This window comes from Anomalospiza imberbis, chromosome 10 (assembly GCF_031753505.1).
Source record: "Anomalospiza imberbis isolate Cuckoo-Finch-1a 21T00152 chromosome 10, ASM3175350v1, whole genome shotgun sequence".
NCBI lineage: Eukaryota > Metazoa > Chordata > Aves > Passeriformes > Viduidae > Anomalospiza > Anomalospiza imberbis.
The window spans coordinates 26033317-26059522 of record NC_089690.1 but is presented as its reverse complement, the minus strand read 5'-3'; the positions used below and the strand labels follow the sequence as shown (position 1 = coordinate 26059522).

Genomic DNA, 26206 nt, shown 5'->3' with positions numbered 1-26206 from the left:
TGAGGGTCCCAAATGCACATATTCTGGGCCACAGGTGTCTGTGGGGTATTTCTAAAAACTATGATCTGAGCTGGATTGCTGATGATTATTCAGGCATTGAGAACCAGTTTTGGGTAGAACTGATCAGTTACAATGCTTCATCCTAATGGATTTTCCATCACCTTTGTGATTTCAGGTACAAATACTGCCACTGAACAGTGCAATAAAGATGGGTCAGAGCTAACGTGCATTTCCATCTGTGCTTTTTGGGTTGTTTTTCCATCCAGTGTCAGCAAGCAAACCATTTTAACTTATGTTTTCTCACTGGGGAAAGTTGTGCAATAGTAATTGAGGGGCAAAGAGGAAGCGAAACATTTTTAAACACTGTAGTATGTAGATTTGTTTCAGTAATTAGGGTTGAATCTTCCAGACCCGTCGGTGTCGTGTTGACATATTTAGACTGTTTATCAGAGCTGAGTGATTGCAGACACTGTGTACAGACTGCCTGGTTCCTGTTTTACATTTAGATGTGGTCAAAAGCTTAGAGAAATGCAACTGACTGATAAACGAGGCTGTGTAAGGTCTCAGAATGTGTTGCTGCCACTGACATTAATTGTGATAAAAATTTATCAGTGGCCCACGGTGGCACCGCGGCACAGCTCGGCGGCACCGCGGCACCTGCCACATTCTCCTTGCCTGCTCTCAGGGCTAGCATGAGGCAAGCACTTTGAACTCACCAGGGCATTTCCTTGAGGATCTGAAAGGACTTTGCCACCAGGCAGGCTTCAGACCTGAGGCAGGTTAAGCATCAGCCTTATTAAGGTTATTAAGCAGAAGCATTCAAAGTTGTCAGTAATGAGACACAAAAAAAAAAAAAAAAAAACACCAAGCCTAGGATTTGCCAAGGTCATTCATTGAGTCATCTGTGAGTCTGGGAATAGACCCCAAAACAACGTTCTCACCAGCCTGCAGCAAACCTGTGTAGTTCTCTAATTATTTATAGTGTAGTTCTCTAATTATTTATACATGGCTTGTTAAGAGCCGTACTGAGGAGGCGACAGAGAGGTGCACATGGCTCTCACGGCCAGCAGGCCCCACTCCCTCACTGTGGGGCTGTTTGTGGCCAGGCAAATGCAGAACTGCGAGGTGTGGGTGTGAGAAACAGCTCCGCTGAGAGCTTCACCAGAGAGGCTGGGCTGCTTGGGAGCGAATCAAGGCAGGACTTTCCCTGGTTCTGCTCCTCATCTCTGATCTACACCGTCTCTCCACCACTGCCTGCATTTAGACACTAAATTCCCCCCAAAACTCCCCCAAAACTTGCTGGGCATATGTCAGTCAGTCCCAGGAGAGCAGGTGGCCAACTCAAGAGAGCATCAGAAGGAAGACACCCCTGAGCCTCTGCTTCATCTGCTCTGATTATTCTGGCAGAACTCTGAATTTTCTGCTTGTCCATTGTGAGTACCCCTCCTAATGCCAATCCAGGCACTTTAAAAGCCCTGTTCCCTGAGAACAGTTTCTTCAATAAGTTAGTCCTTCTCCTAATACCCATTTGAATCCAGGTTCTCACTTGCTAGAGACATCCCATATGCTTACTTGGCCTCCAATTGGCTTTCACTCTGAATAGTAAAATTTGTTCTCCCCATGTGAGCCCTCGCTTGTCCCAGCTTTGATTCAATGGTTGAGCGTAAGCAGTGCCAGCAGCTCTGCCTCTGGCCAGAGCCCCCAGAAAGGGAAGGGAATGGGCACTGAAAGGTCTCTCATTCATAATCCCTCTCTGCATGCAGCACACTTTGGGGCCGCATCCTGCACCCTGCAGCTGGTCGGCCACCAGCTGTGCTGTGGCTGCAGGGACATCAGGGACAGCAGGGACAGCAGGAACAGCAGGGACATCAGGGACAGCAGGGACAGCAGGGACAGCAGGGACAGCAGGTCCTAGCTGTGCTGTGGCTGCAGGGACAGCAGGGACAGCAGGAACAGCAGGGACAGCAGGTCCTAGCTGTGCTGTGGCTGCAGGGACAGCAGGAACAGCAGGGACAGCAGGGACAGCAGGGACATCAGGGACAGCAGGGACAGCAGGGACAGCAGGTCCTAGCTGTGCTGTGGCTGCAGGGACAGCAGGGACAGCAGGGACAGCAGGAACAGCAGGGACATCAGGGACAGCAGGGACAGCAGGGACAGCAGGGACAGCAGGTCCTAGCTGTGCTGTGGCTGCAGGGACAGCAGGGACAGCAGGAACAGCAGGGACAGCAGGTCCCGGCTGTGCTGTGGCTGCAGGGACAGCAGGGACAGCAGGGACAGCAGGGACATCAGGGACAGCAGGGACAGCAGGGACAGCAGGGACAGCAGGTCCCGGCTGTCCTGTGGCTGCAGGGACAGCAGGGACAGCAGGGACAGCAGGTCCCTGCTCAGCGGTGACACCTGCGCCCCGAGGGAGCCCCGGCCGGAGCCAGCTGGGGGCACAGCCCCCTTGCAGGGCTGCTCTCCGGGGACTGCAGCCTTTCTGAGCCTGCCAGCCCTTCTCCCACGCACAGCTGCCCTGGAGGCCTTTGGTAGCAGATGGTGCCCTCCTGTCCGGCGCGGCCTGCAGCTGCCAGCCTGGCTCTGCCCTGCTCAGTGGCCTCAGGATGGCTGTCAGGTATTGGAGCCGTGTTTCCCTTGGAGCGTCTGCTCATGTAAAGTGCATTAATCCAGGGATGAGGGGTGCTTTGGCAGCCCTGCTCTGCCTAGAGGGGGCAGCTCGGGGCATCCTCCACTGTTCCCACTGCACGTGGCACTTCCATGGCAGTGGGCATCACAGCCTTTGGCACTTCCATGGCAGTGGGCATCACAGCCTTTGGCACTTCCATGGCAGTGGGCATCACAGCCTTTGGCACTTCCATGGCAGTGGGCATCACAGCCTTTGGCATTTCTATGGCAGTGGGCATCACAGCCTTTGGTGACAACATCGTTTCTTTTCCATCTGCTCAGAAGCCTGCTTCCCCCTCACCATTTCTTTGCTTCCACCACCACAGCTGAGGGGGTCCCTCACCCAAACCCTGCCGAGGGAATGGGTAATACAGAGGTTCCTGGGGGGGCAGGAACAGTGTAGACAGGTCTGGAGGTTGTTGCTGAGTTCTGGTGAGGGAAGCAGGGCTCCCTGCCATGGCCCTGGGAAGCAGCTGGGATCTTGACCCTTCCCAGGGTGAAAGGATGAGCAGCTCTGCAGGCAGTGTGGGTGGCAGAGGCTGCTGGGCGGGATCCAGGGTGGGCACCAACCTTGTGAGTGCAGTGGCTGGGCAGCCACCAGCCCAGACAGAGGAGGTGACTATTGAACTCATGTTGCAACTGTGCTTTAGGTGGAAAAAATTTGTCTGGCTCACTTGAGGGTGAGGCTTAGCTGTTCAGCTGTTCCAAACCCTTCACCTGCTTCCCCCACCGTGGCAGGGACGCTGCTGTCTCCAAAAAGCCCTCCACCTCTTCCTACTGTCAGTTTTGACTGCATTTGGTCAAAACTTACTCGAAGGGAGTAAAGAAAGGCATAATTATGTACAACTTTTTCAAAAACAGTTTCTAAAGAAAAGTAGATAATTTATATTGGTATATCTATACTGCAATATCTAGAACTGTGCAAGGTATTTCTTTGGTTCTTTGCCAAGTCCACAAGGTTAAAAAGAGGCACTGCTACAAGCTCTTGCTAGTCAGATAAAAAGATTTGATTTGGAATTTGGATTTCTCACATGTCGCTAATTTGAAAGAATTTATTGAACAAAAATGTTACAATAAATTTCAGAATTAATCTTTTCAGCTGTTGATATATCCAAATGAAACATTTGACTCTTTCAACTCTGTTCTTCTGCAAAAGTAGCACAGACAATCTGGCAGAACTCTAGCTGTGTCAGCTTGATATAGTAGATTATTAAAGATTTAGTAGTTACTAAGTATTTTTTGCACAAAACACATTTTTAGCCCAAACCCTTACATTTATAATGTGAGTCCTTATAAATTTATAATGAGGCCTTATAAAACTTGATAGTATTCAAGACAACCACTGTTTTTAGCTGAACATTCCTGGTGTTCTAGGTTTATCCAGTTTTTTCTAGTTTACTTTTCTTACTTATGGTACCCTCACAATTTTATCATTATTCTAACAGAGTTTGAGGGTTTTCTTAAAGCACCAGCCTTGGGAATCAAATTTAATCTTAATTTTAATGAAAAGTAGGGAGGGTACATGAAAAAATGGTAAGTTTATACTTTTGATATTTCCAGAAGGGAGGAAAAAAAGGAAAAAAAGCTGAGGAATGATCCTAAGGAAAAAATGTTCAAAAGAAAACAAAAACAAGACAGAAAAGTGTCCTGAAAATGAACCAAACGTAGCTATTTAATGCTACCAGTTGGTAGCGTTGGTGCGTGGAAAATGCACTGCAGGCCCAGGTGACATTAAAATTATCTTTGTGAAATTTTTCCTAATATCTAATCTAAACCTCCCTTGGTACAAGTTGAGATAATTTCCTCTTGTCCTATCACTTTTTACCTGGGAGAAGAGCCTGATCCCCACCTGGCTACAGCCTCCTGTCAGGGAGTTGAAGAGGGCAATAGGGTACCCCCTGAGCCTCCTTGTGTCCAGACTGATCACCCCCAGCTCCCTCAGCTGCTCCTCACAGGACTGGTGTGCTAGAAGGCAGAGTTCCAGAACTGCAGAGCAAAATTTCCATGTAAGACTCAAGAATCTGAATTCCCTCATGAGCCACAATGATCACGGAGTTGGGTGTTTCTTGCCTTCCCTAATGAGAGGAATGGACACACACACACATTGGCACTTGGAAGGTTATGTTGGTTACAATTTGTTAGCAATTTGCAGCATGGTACCAGACACTGCAATTTGGTAGACCTCACAGGTGATTTACAGGACACGTGAATACCTTGTGGACCAAAGGCTGAGTAACACTGCCCAACTCCGGCCTCCCACAAGTCCCAGGTCATGACTAAAACCCTTTACATCACGAGTTCTACAAAGGAGAATGCTAACTCTGGCTGGCAAGCCTCCATCTCAGGGCAGGGGAGACAGAGAAGCAAAGTGTTGGGGAAGAGGAAATAGGAAAACCTTATAAATATGATTACCTGGCAAAAGATTTGGAAAATACAGACATTGAGATGAGAACTAGATTTGAAATAACAAACCTTGACTACTGAATAACTAGAAAACAATAGTATGGCCAGGTTGAAAGCAATCCCCCTTCTGATTAAACAACGCCCTTTACCTGCAGATAGGTCCAAAGGTCAGATGGAATGCTCTGTCTCACCCCCAATGTATGGTTCATCCCACACCTGTGACCCTCCCCTGAAGTATCAGGTATCTGTGACCCCATTGGCCCAAGTCCTGCTCCAGCCCACCTTGAAGCCCCCTGATAAGGTGTGCCCGAGGGACCGGATGCTCTCTTGGATCTTCCCCTGGGACCCTCACCTGGAACCCTCGCTCCTTCTCTCTCCCTCTCCCTCTCTCCCTGGGCCTGCCACGAGTTGTGGCTGGCAACTCCAAGCAGGGCCTTTCACCCCTTTTAATAAACCACATCTTCTAAGACCTGACTTCAGAGATCTCTCATCCATCCAAACTGTCCTGGAGTCCAGTGCTCCCTACAGCAAAGTAACTTCCTGCTCTGGCCAGCCATGCCAGCTGCTGCCCACTAACCCTTCTGACTGGCCTTCACAGGCTGACCTGAATTTTGGGGAGCACTGCCAGGCAGGCAGCACATGGGAGCAGCTCTTGGAGGTACAGCCAGGCTCTTTTCCTGTTTGCAAGGCACTCAGCACAGCAAAATTCCAGTACATGGCTACCACTGCCATTTTTTACCTCAATGTAAGTAAATATGAAGCAAAATGCTTCCAGAACACATGAAATCAGAGAAGTTTGCAGTGTGCTAACCAGGGTAAGACACGGTGTTGCCAGAGCAGTGAGAATGGGTCAGTGCATCTGAGTTATCTGTACCTGAAAGAGGCTGGCGGCTTCCAAGACTTTTTGTACATTTTGCTTTGTGATGAGCATCTTGCTGGTGTAAGTGTAGTCCAAGAGTATATTCATGGTTTCTGCATCAACTCCTTTTAGTATGATCTTCTCCTCATATTTCTCTCTTAAATCATTGCAGAACATGGCCCTGGAAAGAAAGACATTTATCTTTTACTGCATTCCAGTCAGGATGAGGCATTCTGAAAACATTGGGCCATTTAGATTTCAACACAGAATACTCTGATTGCTTCATATTTTATGCAATTACTCCTGTTGAAAAGAAACAAGAAAATATCTTTTTGTTGCTCTTCTTCCTCTGTACTCATGAGTTTGATAAGGCATACACTCATGATGGATTCCTCCGAGCTGTCCTCTACAGCAGACTTAGGGCTCCACGGCAGCAAAAGGCAGCTGGGACCTTGCCTGGGTGGGAGTGGTCCCCAGTCTGGACTGGTGCTGTGGAGCAGTGCTGGTGTCTCACCTGCTGGCCTCTTGCTCCGTCTGTTTCTAGTGCAGGTGCAGCTCGTTGAGGCCTGGCATTGTCCAAACTTCATTAGCCCGTGTGCTTTGTACCCTTTGGTAGGTCAATACCCCCCTGTTTCCGAGCTGCAGGACACTGCTGGGACTGAGCCCCGAGGCCAGAGCAGATCCACGTGTCTGAGAGCCTCACTTCTTAGCTTCCCAATGTATCTTTGACCACATTGACACCAGTGGTGGGCAAGGGAGAATGGCTTTTGGCTTTCTTCTAGTTTAGAGTCCGACTTTTCTTCTGCCAAATTTTGTGATTGTAGAGTTGGTACCTCTTGGCTAGAGAAGCAGTTGAATTAGCATGAATTGGAACTACTGTTAGGCAGAAAGTGCAGTGATTTAATACATGTAGATAGCAACTCTTCTTTGGTGAATAATACTGCATCTGAAAGGTGACCACCAGACATACCTTTGGCACTGGGCAGATATTTCATGTGGGGTATAAATCAGAAATTTTCTAAGGACTATTTCAATCCATTTTGCATTGTGACAGCTGCAAGACAAACACTCTCATCTTCGTCTCCATTTTCAATTCATAAATTGAAGTATTTCTTCCAATGCTTTTTGCTTTTACTTGGGATTTTGATCAGCCCCTTCTTGTTCACTGCATTCAGAGAGCAAGATGTCACATTATTTGGAATCTGTCTCAACAGATCAGAATTACATGAGTCTGTCCACTTGTAACTGCATTGGTGAAAAACACGTGCAGATCTAAAGTGTAATTAGCAGCACTCTTTACCCTGCATTCCAAGCCCTTCTTTATTAGTCATATACAATGTTGACAGGACAATGCAAGCTGGGAAATGGCTAGAGGTCCCAAGTCTTAGGCCACACTCTTCTTGTAAAAGAAGTGCCTGAATTAAGCTGTCTGACTGACACATCTTACTGGAGCCAAGACGTAAACAGATTTTATTGCAAAGCAGGCACGATGAATGGCAAATGGATGGAAGATACCATCTGCTACTTGCTCTAAGAACTACCTGTTCCTTACCTCAGCAGAAATTTTATAGCAAGGTCTTAGTTACCTCAGTGTGCAAAACTGCCTCGGGATAGAGAGGCCTAACTTTTGAGCAGGAAATTTGGGCAGAGAAGTCACTTGTCAGAAAAGTTGTTCAGCCAAAATTCTCATTTTTCCTTTCACTCAGCTCATTAGATGTTTTTACTTTACTGCCCTGCCTCATGGTCCAGCTTCTGCTGCTACTGAAATCAGAATATTTCAAAGGCATTTAGACAAATGCTCCTTAACTTCAGTGACCACAAGACTGGGATTCATTTAGCTTCCCTCTCTCTGGCACTGTCAAGTGATGTAAGAGGGGATGTGTGGGCCACATCCCCACAAAGAGGTGGCCATCTGAAAACAGCAGCCCTCCGTTCCCACTTCTCCCTGGGAATGGGCTTCAGCCTGGAGAGGGAGGTTGGCACAGGAGAGCTGTTTCAGTCGTGCGGGATTGACGGGTGCCGGATGTTTCACGTGAATGAGAAACAGGCCCATGGAGGGTGCAGGTGGTGTCTGCTCTTCTTCCTTTCATCTCTTAAGCTGGTGACTCCAGACTTGTATTGACCCATCCCTGTCGGGGAGGTGAGAGTCTCACTTCTGTCCCACAGACCAGAGAGTTTGCTGGGGTCGGTCAGAGATACCCAGTGTGCCACTTGTGCAAGGCTGCCCAGAAACCAGGCTCAGCATTCTGCTGGTGGCTTTGCACAGGGTCTGGTCAAAGTGCTTTGGCCTATCTGTCTCCTAATCTTTGTAATTGGTTTAGAGCTGCCATCCACTCACAGTTTCGTAGGGTGTGGATTTATGTAGCGTGGCTGTGAGCTGCAGAAATCACACTTCTAGAGCACGGTGCTCTCCCACCAGTTCCCTGCTCTAGATCGTGGCAGGGGTGAACTGAGCAGTGCTGCACAGGAGAGCTGACTCCTGTGGCCTTGCTTCTGCTCTAATGGAGTGGTTCTCATTCCCACCCCGTGTGCTGGCAGGGGGAACAACTGACACCACTCAGATCAGGCTGAGCTTCTCTCCTAGGGATTAAAATGGTGCCTCTGAATCTTTCTGAACTTATCAAGAAGCTCTAAATCATTCAGACGTGGCTACTAATTCTATTTGTATGTTTCCCTGGGTCTTGTCACTGTGTAATTCTAAACTGCAGCTTTAAACCAACATGTACTCTAAGAAATGCACATCTGAATTGAGGGTCCAGTGCCAAATTTAGATACCCAAAATTGGGTAATTTTATTAAAAATTCTAAGTTTTTTCTGATTTAAAATCAGAGAAATCCCAGTAAAATAAATGATGGGTTGCAGTTTCGTGAAGCACGTTTTAAGCACTCTCCCACTGGAATGCTTGTGCTTGGAATTATGAACCTGTCTTCAAACAACCATGCTGGAGCTCGAGGATGCTCTGGGAATTGGCTTCAGCCTCTCCCAGCCCCATTCTCCCACTACTCTTGGGCAGTGCTTGATTAAAGAACTACTGTTCCACCTTAGTCAGCTGGTATTTCTCTTCTCTGCTTTATTACCATCATGAAGGTAAATGGAGAGTAACTTTTTATGTCTACGGGTGCAGGATGCCACAAGAATTAGTCCATCTACTCTCCAGTAGTGCTGAAAAAGGCCAGAAGAAGCCTTCTAACAAAGTTAGTTAGTTAAACAAAGTTAGTTAAACAAAGCTAATCTAGAAGTGGTTAGCTTTGTTTAAGTGTGTTCCAGTCAGGTGCTGTGGATTGCCCACACTGTGGCACCCAGCGCTCAGGAAGGGGTTGTGTAACGGGCAGGGGAATGAAGCCCATGAGTCACTGGGTCCCTTTGCTTTGCTCCTGTGCATGGCTGTTAGAAGTCCTGAAATAGCGTGGAACGCACTCACAGGAACAGTGGGATTTAAGAATTCCTTCTTTCTCTGGGGCCATGCAGCTTCTAGAGAATTATGGCAAGATGAATGAAGGCTCCTTGTGAGCAGCAGAACCAGTGAAGCTCAGTTCCCTGCAGACTTGCGTCCTTCTTTCCCTCCTCACAGTAACCTCAGCTTCCCCTTCCTGAGCCCTCCATTCTCCCTCCTTTTCCTCTCACACACTTCAGGGTCCCTCCCAGGAGCTCAGCTCTGTGCTGGCTGTGCCCAGCAGGGCAGGACAGTGTGGTTGTTCTGGGCACTGTGTACCAGGACACCCTGCCCGTTACCCTGCCAAGCACCAAGGGTGCCAGCCCAGTATTTCTCCTCTCCTAGCTGCAAATTTCCATCAAACTCACGGGAACTTCAGGTTTGAGCTCTCCATCCTGTGCCAAATGTGACTGACACTAACCCAAAGAGTCATGACAAGAGGCACTGGCAGACAGTGAGATGTAATAAATCTCAGCTCTGTGGGAAGCCAAGCCAAACAGAAGCACCCAGAAGGGCAGAGCCTGCACACGTGTGCAGTTGCCTTGGGATGAGATGACCTCCAGCCAGGTATCCCCCCTCCTTCCAAAGGGACAGGCTGTAGCTCAGGAAAAGCTCAGTGGAAAGCTGGCCAACAGCTGTTCTTATAAAACTGTCTTGCCTGGTTTTAACTGGGAAATCCTTCTGATCGCAGCATCTTTATTTATAGTGAAATTGTGGTTTTTTGTCAACGTATCATTATGATAATTTTGATTTTAATTTGTGCATCTGCTGTCCATTACACACACGATGCTGGTAAGAAATATTTGGGCATCTCTGCTTTTAGCTGTATATTTTCTCATATGCAATAAATGTAGTCTCTCTGTAGAAATAATAGCTGTCTCCAAATATTCACAGACACAATCTCTATTCTAGATTAGAAAAGCAGAACTGTTCTTCCAGGCACTACCAGTAAAGCTTACCAGACTCCATTAAAATTAGCTTTCTGTTCATGTCACAAATGGTCACAGGTTCTTTTTTCTTGTGTTTCCTCTGTAGCTGTTCAGTCATCTGACCACTTTAGCAGTAAAAGAAAGAAAGAAAAAAAATCCCAGCCATGCAAATGTGATGGTCTAAATTATATTGTCTAAATTATAATAGAAAATCTGTGCTAAAACTGATACCAAGTTCCTCTGTGTGTCTAAATTTTGTTCTTGTTGGCCAGTAGTCTCAGATAGAATATCTATTGCACTGAAAGAATGAAAAATTCAAGTGGACCAGAAAGAAATGATGAAGTGGCAAAATTGCTTTCAAGGAGATACTTCTCATTGCAGCTGATTTCCAGATGGAAAATTCCTTCTCTTTCCTCCTCAACAATTTAATGCAATATATATTTTTACCCCAGAATGGTAATAGGAAAAATTAGCAAGTTCTAGAAACCCACTCCTATTTCAATAAAAATACCCTGCTATCTGAATGGGTATTTCTCTTTGTCCAGGTCCCAAAGGGAGAAGACAAGTGGCTAAAGCTACTTGGTCAAAGCACCCTTTTCTCATGCACTTGTCTGCCAATATTCTGTTTTCCTTTGCATGCCTCCAGCAGACTTTTTGAGTGCTGGTATCAGAACTCCAGCAAATCCACAACTTAGCACCTGCCTTATTTAAGTCTCCAACTTTAAAAAAGCTGAAATACTTTAATGCCCAGTTTGCAATCTTGGAGACCTACAGTTCGAGTCTAAGAAGCAAAATAAGCACATTGGTTTTGTTTGTTACAAACCTTACCTGAAATAATTGCTTGCTGCAGCAAGGACCACTCGGTGACAGGAGAATTCCCTGCTGTCCACGCACAGGACGACATCAGTAAGGGAATTTTCAAGCCGAAGGTTCTCAAGGCCATTCTGGAGCACCAGAGAGAGACCTGTATCGTCAAACTTGACCTTTTCACCACTCGAGACTTCCACCAGGTCCCCCATTTTCGTCGAACACTCATTGTTCAAAGAGATCTCAGGCTCCTCAGAGCTCTTCTCCAGCGTGTCCCCCATTTTCTGGCCAGCCCTGTCTCATTCTGTTGGTGCTTCGATCTAAAAAGAGCTCCTCAGCTTCAGGCAAATCACACTGCAGAAGTTGGGCGGATTTCCTGTCCAGAGGTCTCTGCTTATCTGTAGCTGTCACACACACATAACAGGAAGCCTTGCACTTTCTCATCCTGTTAACACAAACAAAGGGTGGGTTTTTTCAGTGATTTTCAGGCAGTATCAGCGTGTTTAGAAAGGCCTTAAGATGCCTCTGGATGTGAGAAGATTACGAGTGACAGGGACAACCTGCTTCCCACCCTCAAGCCAATCTCTCACTGTTATCTGCTGGTTCTATTGATAGGTGCACCACATGCCTACCCAGCACTCCTGATGGACTGGGCTGCTAAGGAAAAAAGAGTAATATTCTATATTACTTTTTCCAGGTATGCAATTATTAATAACTGAGCTGGTTTGGGGTTTGGTTTTGGTTTTTAGTAATATGCTTGCATATTCAGAAAGTCCTCCAAGTGGATGTTTCTGTCCCTCATGACTTGGTGGCTGGCAACCATTGCATGGCTTTTCTTTAAGGCTAAATGGGTACAACTCTCTCAAGGACATGGACCAGCATCAAAGATCTCACGGCTGATGGTCTTCAGGCTCCACTGCTGCGCACAGGGATGTGGTCCATGCAGCCAGTGCCCTGCCATCAGCTCTGAGTAGCAGTGAAAGCTCAGGGAGAGAGCCTGGGGAGCAGTGTACTCATGGTCATCCCCCCATCCTCACTGATGGGCATAGCTTGAGGCACAGCTGCATCTGACTTGTCCCCAAGACCGACACGGACAGTGGTGGGACCAAGGCTGCACATCTGGCAGTGGGGACACTGCAGGGCAGCTCTGGGCTGAGCCTGCAGCATGACAGGAGCACACAGAGCACAGTGCTGAAGGTTTTGCTGTCACTTAAGGATGGACCAGATCTACGTGGACATGACTTAGATGAGAACCTGATCCAAGCCGAATTAATAAGCGACACAGCCTACTGAGAGTAACAGAGCAAATCCCTGGCTTGCTTAGGAAACTCTTGCACTGGGAAGTAGAAAAGCACATCTTCATCTCCCCCTGAGAGGAATGTAGGACCAATCCTCACCTTGGTAGCTTGAATGCTAACCAACCTTGCCTTTATGATAATTACCTCTAGGAATCCTTGTTTGGCCAATCCACAGGTTCTTATTGTGTGTTTGGTTTCCTCTTTTGTCTCCAGCTTGTAAAGTTGAGCTCACAGTATTATGGGAAGCTTGGCTTCCCCCTCTTCCAGAAGGAGGTGAAAGCAGGGTCTGAGAGAGTCAGATTGGAAGATGAAGAGGAAGGAAAGCAAAAAATATCCTGCCTGCTTTCCTCTACCTCCTTGTAATGGGGTTTTCTTCATTTTGTGTAGTCTGTGAAGCCCTTTGGCTTTTTCCTTTCCCAGCTGATTTAAATGTGTTTCTGCTGCTTTTTGTGCTAAGTTTTGCTAATGAATGCTTCCTTTTCTAAAGCCAGTCCCTTCTTTCCCAAATACTCTTGTAGGAATACAATGAGAAAATTACCAAACCCCTCAAAAGTACTAGGTGTGCTTTAAAAATCACAATACTTTAACCCTATCTTGGGCTGTGTTCTCCTTGTTTATCACCATGACTTCTGACCTTTGGGAATTCATCTTATCAGACTTTTCTGTGACAGTGAGAAGCTTCACATTGTGCTTATCTGTTTAAGCGAAAGCTGAGATTCCACAGCGATCACTTGATTCCAGTTGCTGAAGCTTTAAGCAAAGCATTAATAATTGTGAAATTGAAGTCAGTGTTGGCTGTGACTGCTGGGAACGGAAACCCTGCAGTAACTAGGTCGATGGCTGTGGCATTGTCAGTAACTGCACTGCAGGAAGGACCTCGGCAGCTCAAGGAACTGTTGACTATTAGTAGTAATCATTATCCACAGTCTGTCTCCTCCTGTGCCATTGCTAACCCATATGGTGTATTTTTAACCCCTAAATTCTTTTTTTTTTTTTCTTGACAAGCACGTCCCCTCCTTTCTTCTGTTGCCATGGTGTTGTGGTTTAACCACAGCCAGCAGCCCAGCCCCAGGCAGCTTGCTCACTCTCCCACCACAGGGACCAGGGAGAGAACTGGGAGGACAAAAGATGGAAAACCCATGGGTTGAGATAAAGACAGTTTAATAGGCAAAAGAAAAGCCACACACATAACCAAGGACTCTATTCACTGATTCCCATGGCCAGGTGGGTGTTCAGCACCTCCAGGAGAGCAGGGCCCATCACACATGATGGTTACTTGGGAAGACAAACCCCATGATCCAAACATCCCTCCTTCCTCCTTCCCCCCACATTATATACGGAGCATGATTTCACACAGCCTTCCCACTGTATAAAAACCAGAAAAGGCCTTGGCTCTGTATAAGCCCTGCTCAGCAATAACAAAAACATCTCTATATCATCAACCCTGACCACAATAAATCCAAAGCCCCATACTAGCCCCAGTGAAGAAAATCAACCCTACCCCAGAAAAAACAAACCCATTCCACTCGTACTCCATATCATTCACATCATGCTCAGGTCCCACACTACTCAGTACACCCTCGTTAACCATCACCCCACCTTCCACCCTTGGATATAATACACAGATGTCAATCCCTTAGTCTATGGACTTCCCTTGCAAAATGCCCACAAAATGTCCACAAATGTCCACAAAATGTCCTTTGAGTTAATTTAGTTCGTGACTTTGGGCTCAATCTTTTCTGGTGGTTACTTGGGACGGGAAAGGTGCTGTGTAAGGTAGAGGTCCTGGGCACCAAGGACAGCTTAGGTCAGGTCAGTTCTGCCCTGCAGCTGCTTCCTGGGAGGCTTTTCCTCCATTTATTTGGGTGATTCCTGTTATATTAATTCCTGTAACATACAACTCAAATCATGGCTTACAACAAAGGTGTATCCATTACAATCTCCACCCCAGGTCCTTTTTTAGACATGGACTCCTCTGCAGGTCACAGTCCCTTCCACCCCAGTTCCCCCTGGAGTTCCAGCCTGCCCCGTGCAGCAGCACAGACACAGCAGCGATGCCCTGGCCACCTGCCAGCCCAGGCCCGTCACCATGGCTCTCACCAAAGTGCTCCCAGGCACAACACAGTGCACAGTGCATCAGCAGCACAGCAGCAGCGACCACCAATGAGCACCAGAAGGTAATTTACAGGCAGGCAAGCAAGTCCCAAGCACAGCACAGCCTGCTCATTACTAGCTGAATTGCAATAACAGCTATCAATTCAGTCTAGTACATCCCAGTGAGAACCTGTGCCCTCTGTGCCCCACACTGGGCTGCCTTGTATTCAGAGAAGCCCTTGCTCAGGGATTAATCTGCAAATGTAGTAACTAGTTTCATTCTCTGGGCTAGCATGAGGACAATGCTGAGGTGAGTGTGGTGTCTTTGCAGGTATAAGGGAACAACAAACCCAGCAACCAGGCAGCTGCTCTCCTGAGGTGCTCTCTGGCCCAAGAGTGCAGTAGCAATGTGTTATTTAATCCTGGGGTGTTGGGGTTAATCCAGTTTGTTACTTCATGGTAGAAGCTTCCAGATACATTCTTCTATTTGGCCTTTAAAGATTTATTCTGTCTGCACTCTCATACTGCTTTCAGTAAAGAATTACCTGCAAGCTAAATGAACTGGTAAGAGTGAAGGCTTGTCTGTTCAGGTAGGGTAAAGGCTTGTTTGTCTACTGTCTTTACCTTAGGAATACTGAACTGATCTGTGCATACTCTGTATCAGCTTGAGAGAACTGGCTACCTGGCTGGAATTACTGTGTCAATAATGTATATCCCTTACTTGTGTCATAGGAAGTTTACAGAGCTCTGTAACATCCAGCACAGGCTGCTGCTGGTACCTATGAATCTCTGCGCAGTACATTTGAGCTGAGCTCAGAGGCTGCTTTCCATCCTGCCATGACTTCCTCACCTCTGTGTCTTCTGTTCCCCTTTGACCATGCTCCTCTTTTACATGTTGATCTGTAGCCAACACCAGCCCATTTTCAACTGTCTGCTCCTGAATCCAGGATCTCATCACTGTGGCATTTCAGCCCTGTAAAGCTTGACCTCGACAGATGAGTCTGCCTAGACTAGCCAGGAATCCTGGTTCCCATCTTGTAAAGTGAAAGATTCAGGCTGTCCCAGGAAAAAGTCGTGGACTTGGGGCCATGACTGAGAGGAGTGACAGAAGAAATCACACCCACCAACAACGGATCAAGACCAAGGACCTGAGGCATTCTTTAAACAAAGGCAAAAACACAGGAACCTATTTCTGACAGTTCTTGTTACTTGTTTTGCTTCCCACATCCTTGTACTTTAGCTAACAGAGCCCTTAGGGACCAGATGAGTCTGAGAGGAGCCACAATGGTATCACAATGGGATCTGGAAACTTCCTACTCTAAGTAATGAGCAAGTTGCTGAACTTGCAGATGGCAATGACTTCATATTTCTGACCTGGAGCTCATACAAAGTGATCCTTGTTGTTTTTCTTCCTCCTCTTATTCCAGACCATATCCATTTTGCTGCCACAAATGATACTCCAGGTCTGTGTGTTCTGTGACCAAGTGGCTTCTGTTCCAGGCTATTCCACTTTTTACACTCCAGACAGCTTTCAAAGCTGAAGCCACCCAGCAGCACATTGACAGCTACGTCTCCAGGCCTCACCATGCTTCCTGAGGGCTGTGGAAGACAGCGTTCCTTCATCGGAGAGAGCCTTCTTAAAGGTGCTGGCCTCCAAGAGGGCAAGGACACGACAGCAGAAGAAAGGTCTTGGCAAGGTTTTGACTTCTTCAAGTAGAAAAACACTGCAATTGCTTCCACTGTGCATCCCAATAAGCACTGCAGAAAGCACCTCAGAGCACACAGGGCCCTGCTGGGTAGCAGAGACAGCTCCTTGGTGTGGGAGCAGGGGTGGGGACTGCAGCTGGACACGTATCAGGGCTCATCTTACCATCAGCTGTTTTCTAGCACGGTGCAAAGCAAGATAGCTGAGGCCTGAGATAATCTTGTCAACCCTGGAAAGTTGCTGGATTTTTGTCTGTGTTTTCAGTACATTGGGATAAGGTTCACTAGCTCAAAATAGCACGTTCTTAATTTAGCTATGGGGGAACAAATGGGATTTCAGGTTTTGAAAATACATACAGAACTTTTGGATCAGATTTTCTGCAAACTGCAAACTGGAATATTTGTTTAATTGCAGTTTACTTCCTCTGCTGAACCAGTGCCACCTTCCATTTCAAAAACTACTGCTGAGACTTCCCATATCCCTCCCTCTGGGCGGCTGCAGTTGTTCAAAGTCAGCAAACAATGGTGATTTTGTGAAGCTGGCCTGTCTCATACCCTCACTCTTGAAAATTATTTTTCAATTTTTGTGTTACAATTGCAGTGTTACCCTGCAGTGTTGCATTTATTACCTCTCCATCTTTTGCTCTCAGAGTGTTTTTGCATGTATTTTAAGTCACTGGGATGTTTCTAGAAAAACTGCTGCTTCCATGTATTGTTTTCTTTGGGACAGTCAGGCATTGTGCTAACAATCCAGATGAGTGACTCCAAACCACGCTTTCACCTTGTATAACAGAGAGGTCCCAGCTGACCAAGCTGTAAATGCCAAATTATTTGGGTTCAGTATTTAAAGTCTGGTTGTTATATTGCTCCCACGTGTGCTACAGGCTATGAAGGTCACCCTGATGTGTGGATGGGCCAGTTGAGCTCAAGAATCTTTGATCCCCTGCTCATTAGCTTTTGAGGGAGTGGTGGAGGAAGGCTGCTATTTAAATAAGTGTTTGCTCTATTTGAAGCAGCTGAATTGCAGTCTGGGGGTGCAGTATGGTCACTCCCAAAGCAGCAGACAGATCAAGCTGAGACATCACTCAACGCTGTATTTTAAGATTTTATAGCCCAAGATGAGATACATCCAAATGAAACTGGAAGGGCTGAGGCCAGGAATGTGGCTGTAGGTAAGAACCAGAATAAATGCAGTAGGTGCTAGCCATGGCATTTGAGGAGAGCTGTAACAAGCCTTCCCCAGTCAGAACAGTCCTTTCCTTCTCCCTGCGAGAAGGACATCCTTTCGTCAACACCTTACACTGCTGCAGGTTTTTCAAGACAACAAACAAGTGTTCCTCCTTTTCTGTCCTCAAGATAATCAGTGTTTGAAACAAAATAGCAGCAGTTACTTCCATTTCTTGTTGTTTGTGAAGATGGAAAGAAGGTCCTAAAGTTAGTTTCTAGTAGGGAAGAAGAGCCTCACTTTCTTTTAACTTAGAGTTGAGTTATTCTTTAAAAGATTTTGCCAGCATTACTCACAAAAAGGTTTTGTCATCAGCATCAGACTCCCTCTTGTTTCAGTTTATATAACAAGATGCTCAGGTCATTTGTCTACTGCTGTCTGCTCTGCCACCCATTAGAATTTATTAGCATCTTCTCTGTATTATTAGCTAGTGGCTGTTTATGCACAAATAATTCTTCCTCTAAGTAAATTATACCTTTGATCTCCATAATTGGACAGCAGGAATCAGGTCCATGCTAGAAGAAATACAGGCCTGTTGTCCTCAGTGATATTTTGATGTTGTATTCTTTGTGCACCTCGATGTGCTGCTGCTGCCAGGTTCTGGCATCCAGCAAACAAGGTAAGGAACACAGCCTTGGCAAGAGCGACAGCGCTACAGCACAGACACTTGTTCCACAGCTTAAAAAACCTGACCAACAAAGCAGCTCTTGAAATGAAGGAGGGCTGTTCTGCTTGGCAGGAGCTGGGAAATGGAGGAAGCTGCCATTGCAGTGAATTATGTGGAAGTCCATGTTTTAGTGCCTGTTTGGTACTAATGGGACTCTGCTTGGACTAAAGTTTGAGTTCTTGAGTCTAGTCATAACATTTGTTGAGTGGCCCTCTGAAAAGCTCAAAGTGTGACCCCAAACCATGGGAAATGAACCTAGTCTCTGACTGATGTCTAAGGCAACGCTGACTTTATTTCTCAAGAGGCCTGTAGATCTCAGCTAGTTCTGTGCACATACCTAACTGATGAGTTCACACTCTGAATGATGCTCCAGAGCTGTGACCAAATTCTGCTTCCGTTTTTCGACTGTGTGAAGCTTAGAAATGCTGGCCCCAAAATCAATGTGGTCCTTCCTTACCTTCCTTGTGGTGGGATTCTGCTAGTTTGCAACACAGATCTCCTTCTTGGGCTGTAAAGCCTCTCAACCTCACTTGGGACGACCTCAAGCAGAGAAGCCAGTGTGATGGTCTGTGTGCTCTGTACCCTCACCACTTGCTGACTTGCACCAGGCTGCTTTGTTTGCTTCCCTGCAGGACTGAGTCTATCAGACCTGAAACCCACATGGACCCAGAGGAAAAGAATGAAGTCCAGTTTGAACTTTCTGAAGCCAAATTAGATTTTTTTTTTTTTTTTCCTTGGAGCTGGTAACAGGAGAAAGGAGCAGGACTCTTTTCAAGAGGGAGTGACACTCTGTATGGTGCACTCAGCAGATCCAGCAGATCACAGTCAGTCTTTTTTTTTTTTACCACCATATGGTACAGTTTCCACTGCTGGTTGACATGGGGTTATTTAGTAGCTTGTCTAATTATCAAAAAAATAAGGATGGCATTAGCAAATATTGTTACTCTTGGAACATAAGCTTATCACTGGAAGAAACTTATCCCCAAGGTTCTGTAATTAATTATTGTGTTTCCTATTCTGACAAAATAAAGGGGGGAATCAGTTGGTTAACTGACAAGTGACTGCTGAAAGCTGAGCCTTGCTTGGTCTAGGGGAAAGAAGCAAACTAGAAAGAAGCAAAAATCTACATCTTTTTAATAAACAAATACATAACTTTTGGTTGAAGTGCAATTTGATTTAATACATCTACACACAAGTGCTCTCCTGTACAAAACCACTACCTACATCCATCTGATTTTCCAGTTGACCCTTTTCATCCACAGCTACTGCTTTAGCTCAAACCTGACATTTAAACTTGCCATTTAATGGTGGAAAGAACAGTGAATGTCTGGTGAACCTGAATGTTGGTTTTAAAAAACGGACTATAGTTCTCAGTTAGTTCCACATCATTACAGCAACTGAAGCTTCATCAAGTTTTAAAATACTGTTAAAAAAATGGAAACTTTGCAGTTTTTCAGCAGGGTGTCTTAACTGTCTCTTTTGCAAAAAATGTAAACTTGTGCGAAACTGGTCTTTAGGTAGCATTGTTAGACGAGAATTCAACATTACTTATAGAGGAAGGGTCTTTAATCTTCACTCTGTATGAATCATAGAATGGCTTGGGTTGAAAAATGTTAAATACCATCTCATTCCAGCCCCTGCCATGGATCCACTAGAATCATATGGTGTGAGCCAGGGAGCTTGGGGATGTGGATAAACCCTGCTTCCCTTCTTCCAGCTACCCGCAGCCTACGGAAGGATTGAGTTGGTAGATTTTTAGCTAAGTAGCTGAGCAGGTGGGAAAATATTTATCTGAGCAGAAATCACGCTGTAGAAATGTACATTTTGCTAATTATTACCAGTAGCAAAAACCGTTATTGCCTTTTACGCAAGTGAATTATGAATGGCCTAAAGCTGGAAACAGTGTAGGTGACTTGTTACAATCCGTATGCAAATAAAGGTATTGCATGAAGGGCAAAGATTTCAAATATAAAAAGAGGAAGCGCTGAAAAAGTTGTAGTATTTCCTCTTGAGGAAGGGAATTATCTGAGTGTGCTTTGACTGCCTGTGTACCAAGTTTGAAGGAGTTCTGCTGTTAGGAGCCTGTGCCTTTGCTAGTTTGGTTTTTAAGCTGATCAGAGTTAGCTTATCGCAGCCATAGCTGTGAACATCAATTCCCGGCAGCAGAGGCCCGAAAAGCACGGCCAGCCTCCAGAGCCAGCCCTCCTCCTCCTCCTGTGCGAGGCAGGCCCGGCAGGACGCGCCCAGGCTCCGCTCTGCCCGGCCCGGGCCCTCGGCATCCCCAGCCCCGCGCGGCTCCCGCTGCCCGGCCCGGCGGGCGCCTGAGCGTGGCACGAAGCTCCTCGTGGGGCACAGCAGGACCCCTGTCACCTTCAGCAGGGCGCCGAGGGGCCGGCGCTGCCCGTGAGCTCTGCCGTTCCTCAGGGGAGGGCGCAGGGAAGCCCCGGGAGCGGGGGCGAGGTGTCCTCAGGGGAGCTGACATTCCCCGAGAGCCCGCAGGGTCCGCGCTGGCCCCGGCGCTGGCACAGCCAGGGACCCGCCGAGAGAGCTCCTCGCTGGCTCTCGGAGCCCTGCGATCCATCAGGGAAGCTGTCTGGAATGTAGGGCATTGGGACAGCCGGGCAGCTCGGGGACACCGCGACGCCTCCGCTGTGGAAAGTGTGACAGATCCTGCGCGGCAGCGCCGGAGCAGGAGCCCCGCTCGGGGGACGGAGCCCGAGCCCAGCTGGCCGTGTGTGACAATTGCCAGTGTGACATTGGAGGAGACCAAAGCCTTCTTGGACTGGAGAAGACAGGGAACTTTTCAAAGTTCGCCACCTCCAATTAGAGAGTTTTAACTCTAGGAGCGCTACTGTAATTTTTCCGCCAACCAATATTGATTTAAGAAAACATTAAGTTTTCGCTTAAAAAGAGAATGAAGAATTTTAATGTTCCAGTGTAATTCCATAATATCTGCCCCGGGGAAAGACAGAAGTTCTTCAGAACTTCACACTCTTATTAGTGTGTTTCTGAGTTAAAGGGCATCATTAGGTTTATTGAATTTTAGAGGGAAAATATGAATAATATAAATACAGCACACATCTAAAGAAATGAGACATACTTGCCTTGTATTGCTTCCTGCTTACAGTAATGATTTGTTCCTCATTTCCATTTCCTCCCCTTTTAAAATTACAAAATATTGTATCCTATACATAAAAATGTTAACTAAAAAGTCCAAGAAAGCTTATCCTACCATATTTAATATTTTAGATAGTCCATTTTTTCTTCAAGGCTCAGTACCGTGTTAATGTATGCCAGCATAGTCTAGCAGCCATCTGTGACATGACAAGTCAATTTCTTTTTTATCAGAAGCTCACTGACAAACCAATCTTAGTTTTACAATCATTTCTGTCTAATGATACTGCTTATGAAAAGATGGGTAGGGAAGGCTTAGGATCAAAGAGCAAACCACAGATTTCACAATGTTTTCTTGGCAAAGCAAGGTGTTGATTTAGCTGCTGCATTGGAATCTGCAAACCTTCATTACGTGTGTTTTCCTGGGATTACTTTGGCTAACATTTTCTTTCCTGTCATCGTGTGACAAATCTTTGTCCAAGATCTGAAGCTGCTTTAGTCTGGCTGAGCATTTTAATAGAGCTGAGAGCTTTGTTTAGAGAAGCACACAACTCTTTTCCATAGGATTATTCCAGGTCCCATTTTAGATCTCAGAACAGGTGCTCAAAAGCCTGTTTACAAAAGAGAGGGTGACCGGGGAGTTGATGTGGGCTGGGACTTTGGGTGCTGCTCCAAAGCAGATCTTTGGGCACAGCAGCTATTCCACATCCCTTCCCAGCAGTCCGTGCCCAAGGCAGCCAGCACTTTTAGACAAGGCAGCAGCTTTCAGGCTGGGAATGCTGGGCTGGTGAGTCCAACCAGTGATTTCTGGGTAGTAGGAGGCTTTTTACTGTGCTGCTCTCCCGGGTGCAGGGAGCAGGAAGCATGGGATTTGAGGACAGAATTGTCAGTTGTCCTTCTGGCATCCATGATTCCTTCATCCTTGGAGAGCCAAGTCAGCCTGGAGAGAGATTGCTTGGCACTCCTGTGCCAGTAACAGAGCAGCTCTTCAGTGTATCTTAGAATGCAGGTGCCGAGCCATTCAACAGCTCTGGCTGCAAGCAGAGGAGGAAGAAATCACAGAGCTCCTGGTGAACTACCTCTTCTGGATTAACTTTACTGATGAAGCTGTTTTGATGAAAAATGTGAAGGGGTAGACAAAAATATAAGCTAACAAAAGCCATGTGAGTATTTGCCCAAGCACCACCCCAAAGGCACAGCAGCCCAGACCAGTGTGAGGACCTTGGCACATAGAATGGCTGCTCCTGCAACTGGAAAGTGTCCCCTGTCACTCTTAGGGGTAGAAAGGGTATTAGTCCAAGCTAACCAATTTCTAAATTTCTATTCCTCAGCCTATTGCCAGAGGGGCACCAGAAGCAGGTGGTGGCAGGGATCTGCAAGCTTGGAGGTCTCTGATAGCTTTGACAGTCTAAGATTCTCTATTTGGGGAGACTGCCATGCATATGCCCATTCAAAATACTGTTTATTTGCAACCTATTTTCTTCACTGTCAAAGCTTTTCAGGGTTACTTGGGTTGGAGAAAGGATTCATTTAACTTTTGAAATGCCCGAAGGTCTTGGAGATGAAGAGGTGCAATGCTCCTGCCTATTAATTGGTCCTGGCATTGGCAAATGGTTTGAGGAGAGAGCTATTTAGTGTGGCTGAAGGGCAGAGCTGGAGCTGTGCTGTAGGGTGTTCCATGGCAGCATGGCATAAAGGGAAGGCCTGTGGGGTAAGGATGTGTGAAAAAGTACTGTTGTGAGAGCATATTTAATGCAAACAATTGTGGGGTTGTGGTTGGGCTTGAGGTTACAGGGCTGAGTGGCAACACAGTGACAACACGGGCTCAGGGAACTGTTTTTGTAGGTACCTGCTACTCTCTTGCTGGGTTAGTGGTTGCATGTGTCTGTCTGCCATTCCACAAGAACAACTCCCCTCAAGTCATCACCCGTGCGACCAACAAGAATTCAAATATCTTTCATTTGTTTGTTTCTTACTTCTCCCCAAAGAGAAGAACCAGACAAACAACAGCACAACTGACTCTATCTCCCCAGCTAGGTATTGGTTTCATGGTGTCTCGATACTCTGATACAAAAAGAAATAGCTCAGTGTTTATGGCAGCAGTGATGCAATGTTCATTCTTCTCAGCTCTGCAATTTACACTCCCATAGTCATCTCCCAGGCTTGGAACCTGGAGATACTGGCTGGAAAAAATTAGACACATGCTTTCTGCACAGGAGGACTGTTGGCATGGGCCTTGTTTTGAGGTGCTTACAGCACTGGATGAGTGGGAATCACTGGGATGAGTGGGAAGAGGGGATTTGCATGGGATAGGAGCATGGGCTGGCCTAGGACCAGGGTGGGATAGGCAATCCTAATTGCAGTGCTGAATATGTAAACACAACGCTGATGTTTTACAGTGGCTTTTGCGTGTACTGGAAGTAACCCAGTGTAATCCCAGAGCCTGCCTGGCTGAGGAGTGAGCACTGAGCCTGCTGGCAGTGGGACAGCACCCAGCTGGGCATGGGGTGTGCAGGGCTGAGCACGGAGCCTGGCTCTGGAGAATGCCCATTCCTTCCCATCCTGCTGCCCTGCTGCAGCAGAGACACCCAGGGAAGCACTGCCAGCCTGAGCAAAGGGCTACCATGTACAGCATAAGTGTCCAAAGCACAAGTGTCTGTAGGATCTACAGAGCCAGCCAGGAGGCAGTGAAAATGGCAACAATAACTAGAGGAGGGGAGTATTTTTTTGCCAGGGCCCTTCCTATGCAAGTACCAGCGCAGGAACCCGTGTTGCAGATGAAATTTCCTGGTGCAGCTGGCATTTCAAACAGGTGATGGGAAGAGGAGAGGCTGAAAGGGACTGGTTCTGGAAAAATGCCTTCCAGCCTAAATGGGTGTACCTGCTGATTATCCCAGCAGACCAGCTCAAGTCAACGTGACCCACAGGACTTTTGGCAGGACAGTGAAAGAATCCAGAGTCATGGGAAGAATTTTAGAAAATGTTGGTGTGTTCTCTGTATTTCTGTGAGATGTCTTTTATCATAGAATAATAGAACAATCATGGAATCAGAGAATGGTTTGTGTTGGAAGGAACCTTAAAGATAAACTCATTCCAACCCCCCTGCACTGAGCCAGGATACCTTCCACTTGACCAAGTTGCTCAGGGCCCCTGGAACATTACCAGGGATGGGGCAGCCACAGCTTCTCTGGGAATTCTGTTCCAGTGCTTCAGCCACCTCTCAGGAAAGAATTTCTTCTGTATATCTAACCTAAATGTCCTCTCTTTCAGTTTGAACCCATTACTCCTTGTCCTATCACCACAGTTCCTGACCAAGAGTTCCTCTCTGCCTTCCCAGTAGACCATTCAGGTACTGGAAGGTTGTCACAACCTTTTCTTCTCCGGGCTGAACAGCCCTGACTTTCTCAGCCTGTCTTCACATGGAATGTAGCCTAGTCCCCTTATCAACTTTGTGGCCTCCTCTGGACTTCCTCCAACTGTTCCATGTCCTTCTTATGCCGTGGGGGCACCACGGCTCTGTTCAGTACTCCAGGTGGGGTCTCACGAGAGCAGAATAGAGGGGGAGAATTGTCCCCTTATCACATGAAGAGACTTTGCTGTACCTTCATCTTCATTTCACCCAGCCTTTTTTTTTTTTTTAATGCTATTTCCATACATCTCTTCCCTTTTACTTACTGCACCTTAATGCTTTTTTCTGGCATACTCAAAAAGCAGATTCTGCAATAGTTACTGAACTCACTCTTCTGCTTTTCCTCACAAGTTCCTAGTAATGTCACCTTTCCTTTTGCTCAGCACTATTTGGAATCCTGCTGAATGGCTTCTGACATGACATTTTATGCACACTTGCATCAGGCTCTGCAGTGATGTCACTGAACTCTTTTTTTTTTTAAGCTTTCTGACCACTAAAACTTTTCATACAAATGTCAGATCTGTTCTCTCTCCTTGTACTGACAGATTTGTTTCATCTCTGCTCCATTTGTTGCACAGCTCTTCATAACGATCCTTGTGTTGGTTATTAGTTGCCAGTCTGTACTCATCTTTCTCAAATGTCTAAATCCTCTCTTTTATCCAGTGATACCCTCCCCGTGTTGCATTCAGGCTTTTTAATGTTGTCCAAGTTACATGTTGCTCTCTTCTCTCTGATCAGTGATCAGGGTAAGGGATGTGGTGCTTAGACTCTCCTCTCCCTTCTTCTTCCTCAGCCTCCTCCTCTGGTTACTGTGGCTCACCTTCACCTCTTCCCGTGCTCAGATCTGAGCCCTTCCCCAGACTGTTCCGCATAGATGTCCAAGAGCAGTAATCATGGACTTTCTTTGGGTTTTTCTCCATGTATGAACACCTTTGGGTTTTCCTCAATTTTAGAAAAATCTGGGAAGGAGCTACCACGCTCCTCACAGCAGAGAGAAGTTCCCAGGAGCATACTGGCACAAACTTCCTAAGACAGCCAATACCTTTACCTGGAGGAATGCACAGACCACTTAGGTGGCCCAGTGCATCAATGAAATGTGTCTGAAAAGTGCCCAGCAGTGGTATTCAAATGCAACACCACCAGAAAAACACATGAACTTTGGTGGATGCATGCCAAAACCTTCATGCAGAGGCTTCTAATTTTAGGTTTTAACCTTTCCAGTGCCCTGTAGAAGACTTCAAAATCTCCAAAATCACCAACCTGTTTGGAAAACACTGGCCTAAATGCTTTACAAGTACTTTACATTGTTAAAAAAGTATTAACAAAGCTTTATAGAAATGAGTAATCTTTAATAATTGGTTTCAGCTTCTCAGGCAGCATACAACTGCTTATTTTGAGAGAAATGCTTGGCGTAGCTTGACAAAGAACAGCCAATGCCCCTGCTAGCAGAGGAATGAGGAGCAATAGGATGTAGTGGCAACTCAAGTATTCTTAATTTCAGACATCCTCAGTGACGTTGGCCTTCAGAACTGGAAGTGCCTGGATGTGACCACATGCACACATGAGCACATTATGAAATGATTGATTGCTCAATGGGTAT

At 46.5% G+C, this 26206-nt stretch overlaps 1 protein-coding gene and 1 long non-coding RNA gene across 2 annotated transcripts in view; one reads left to right on the top strand and one right to left on the bottom strand.

The window, feature by feature from the left end:
- LOC137480278 (uncharacterized) overlaps window positions 1–15763 on the top strand; it is an 89091-nt gene extending 73328 nt beyond the window's left edge. Inside the window, exon 4 of the long non-coding RNA XR_011002773.1 lies at window positions 14819–15763. This is a non-coding gene — a long non-coding RNA (uncharacterized lncRNA). The remainder of the gene's footprint in view (window positions 1–14818) is intronic.
- Window positions 1–26206, bottom strand: part of KLHL6 (kelch like family member 6) — a 38690-nt gene that overhangs the window by 10860 nt on the left and 1624 nt on the right. The window contains exons 2-3 of the mRNA XM_068201367.1: window positions 11117–11540; window positions 5942–6107 (exon numbers count right to left, since the gene is read on the bottom strand). Coding sequence (XP_068057468.1) covers window positions 5942–6107; window positions 11117–11376 — 426 coding nt within the window. The 5' untranslated portion in view covers window positions 11377–11540. The remainder of the gene's footprint in view (window positions 1–5941; window positions 6108–11116; window positions 11541–26206) is intronic.